General features: G+C 46.4%; 1 protein-coding gene across 1 annotated transcript; it reads left to right on the top strand.

Moving 5' to 3' along the window:
- Positions 1–532: 532 nt before the first annotated feature.
- LOC121143448 (protein CTLA-2-beta-like) lies at positions 533–1,612 on the top strand. Its single transcript, XM_040755238.1, has 4 exons — positions 533–628; positions 922–1,044; positions 1,140–1,286; positions 1,604–1,612. The coding sequence occupies exons 1-4, from the start codon at positions 542–544 to the stop codon at positions 1,610–1,612; spliced, it is 366 nt and encodes a 121-aa protein (XP_040611172.1). The 5' UTR covers positions 533–541.
- The last annotated feature ends 807 nt before the right edge of the window (positions 1,613–2,419 follow it).

Below are 2,419 nucleotides of genomic sequence, written 5' to 3'. Positions count from 1 at the left end.
TAGCTGTTCCCATTGGTATCATCCTGACATGATTTTTTTTGCTGTCCCTGAAGTTATTCTTTGACAGAATATTTTGTGAGTCTTAGAATTCTCAGAATAGTTACATCCTATAAAACACAGCTTGGGTCTGGGGTCTAGTTTGTCTCCTGAGCCTATTTTTTTTTTAACTCTGTGGCTCAGATGCTCTAGCTAAGCTTGCACGTGATGCCAGATGGTGGGCCAAGGCCTCCAGGCAGGGAGAGCCACCACCTGGAGGGGATTGGATTGGAGGCGGGGCTGAACCTGTGCCCTGGGGGCCTCCTTCATATTTAAGCAGCTCTTAGCCAGCCAAGAACAACGCAGTACTGGCCTGAGACACTACTCTGAAAGCTACAAGTTTCAGGCAAGAAGAAGACACCAGCCAAGGTGCAAGAGGACATGAGATCCAGCTGACTGACGCTATAAACATTACAATGGCTTTGGTATGGCTGACCCTAGACTTCTTTCTCTAGGTTTCTGACGCCTGACTCCTGTTGTTTTCCCAACCATCCTTTGCTTGGAAATGGCTTCAGCTTCTCCAACACCCGATCCCGGTTTGGAGGCTGAATGGGAGGAGTGGAAGAGGAAATACGAGAAAACTTACAGCCAGGTTGGTAACATAATAGCAATCCATGGGGATCTCAGAGAGAATGATATTAGATGCAAGGAGTTGGGGGATCACAAAAGTGGCCACAGAGACCAGCCACCACCAAGGAATTGCCTAAAGACATGTATTGCGAACAACACAAGTCACACGGCACTGCTGATCCTCTGGATGTGGAGGACAGAGTGTCCTGAGGACCCCTCTCCACTGGATCCTCCGTACCTGTCACTGCACGTCTCTTGGTCAGCTTGTGTGGGGGTCAGTGTTGAAGAACTATGTTCCATTGAATTTATTTCCAGGATGAAGAAGGGCACAGAAGGACGGTATGGGAGGAAAATAAGAAGAAGATAGAGGAGCACAATGCAGAGTACGAGGAGGGCAGGACAGGCTTCTGCATGGGCCTGAATGAATTCAGCGACTTGGTGAGTGGCCTGCGAATTGCCAGCTCTGGGTTCTCTCTTCACAATCTTCCGGTGCCTGCTGGTTTTCAATGTTTCATTTGCCTTCCCCAATGAAGACTAACGATGAATTCTGGGAAATGATGACTTGCTCTTCAGACTCCGTACTGGAAGACCAGGAGATAGTCAACATGCATCTCTTCAGTGACATCGCAGAATTTGAGGATTTGACAAAGGACAAGGATGTGACGCCTGAGAAGGATCAGGTATGACACTGTCACACCCCCACGCTCAACTACCCACAGTGAAGTCATGAAGGAACCAAAGTCTTCACTTATGTCAGCTGCGGATAGATACGCAGTTCCCTGTTTGACAAAGTGGTCACGCACCTCTGAGTAGCAGTTAGAGTTAATATTTGGCTACGGATGACAACCTTTTCTTCTAGCTCATGGTAGCTGTTCTGCTAGTTTGGTTTGAGCATGGTTGGTGAACTTGAGGCGTAGAAGTTCCAGGGTTGACACTGTGGTAAAACCACTGTGCTGCATTCTTTCTAACTAATGCAACATGTGTTTTTTTCTTCCAGCCGGAGTAACAGTTGGGACTGGGACAGCAACAGAAAAGACAGCCAAGGAGTGAAGAAATTACTGTGGCATTGTCTCAGGGGCATTCTGCCCCAAGATGTGAGCTGCATGATGGTGACAAGGCTAGAGTTGAGGAAAGAAGAAATAGCAGGTGGCCTCCCTATTATAATGGCCGGCCTGTGCTGCGAGGGATTCAACACTCAAGGCCTTTAAGGTCCACACTGCCATGGGAACTCTGTGTGTCATGTTCACCTTACCGATATTTTTATTACAAGCTCTGACGTCCTTTATGCTATCGATTCTCACAAGGATCTTTAAATGTTGCTTTAATAAAAAGAATATGGACTGTAAGGTCTTAAAAATGAAGCCTGGCTTCAGATGTAGTATTCTGCTTTCTTTCTGGTTTTGTTTCACTAAGTTTTTTTTTAATGTGGTTAAACAAACAGTGCAGCTTCATGGCACACCTGGCTGTGGAAAATGGTGTTCTGGGAGGTAGTGTTTGTGTGGCTCTTTTCAGTACAGGGTCAATATTCCACCCTTGGTTGAACTTCGTTTCCAGGGTTTTAGATGCTCTCTTTTAGCAAATGACCTGAAAGTCTACTTGAAAAGCCCTACAACTCAATGATGATTTTTTAGCTCACATGAATTTGACAAGTGAAGACTGTTTGTCCTTCAGTGCAGAGAGAAGGCACCCTCTTCCACTCCACTCCACTTGCCCCTGTGCCGTGAATCTCTCTCCTCGTTAGGATCTTTTCATTAAAAGACCAGAACTGTGTTCTTGTTGCACCCGTGGTCTTGCAGAAGACGTCTAGAGAACA

The sequence above is a fragment of the Mesocricetus auratus genome, unplaced genomic scaffold, assembly GCF_017639785.1.
Source record: "Mesocricetus auratus isolate SY011 unplaced genomic scaffold, BCM_Maur_2.0 Super-Scaffold_100013, whole genome shotgun sequence".
Classification (NCBI taxonomy): Eukaryota; Metazoa; Chordata; class Mammalia; order Rodentia; family Cricetidae; genus Mesocricetus; species Mesocricetus auratus.
Note: the sequence above shows the minus strand (reverse complement) of the source record. Positions and strands in the feature narration are given on the sequence as shown.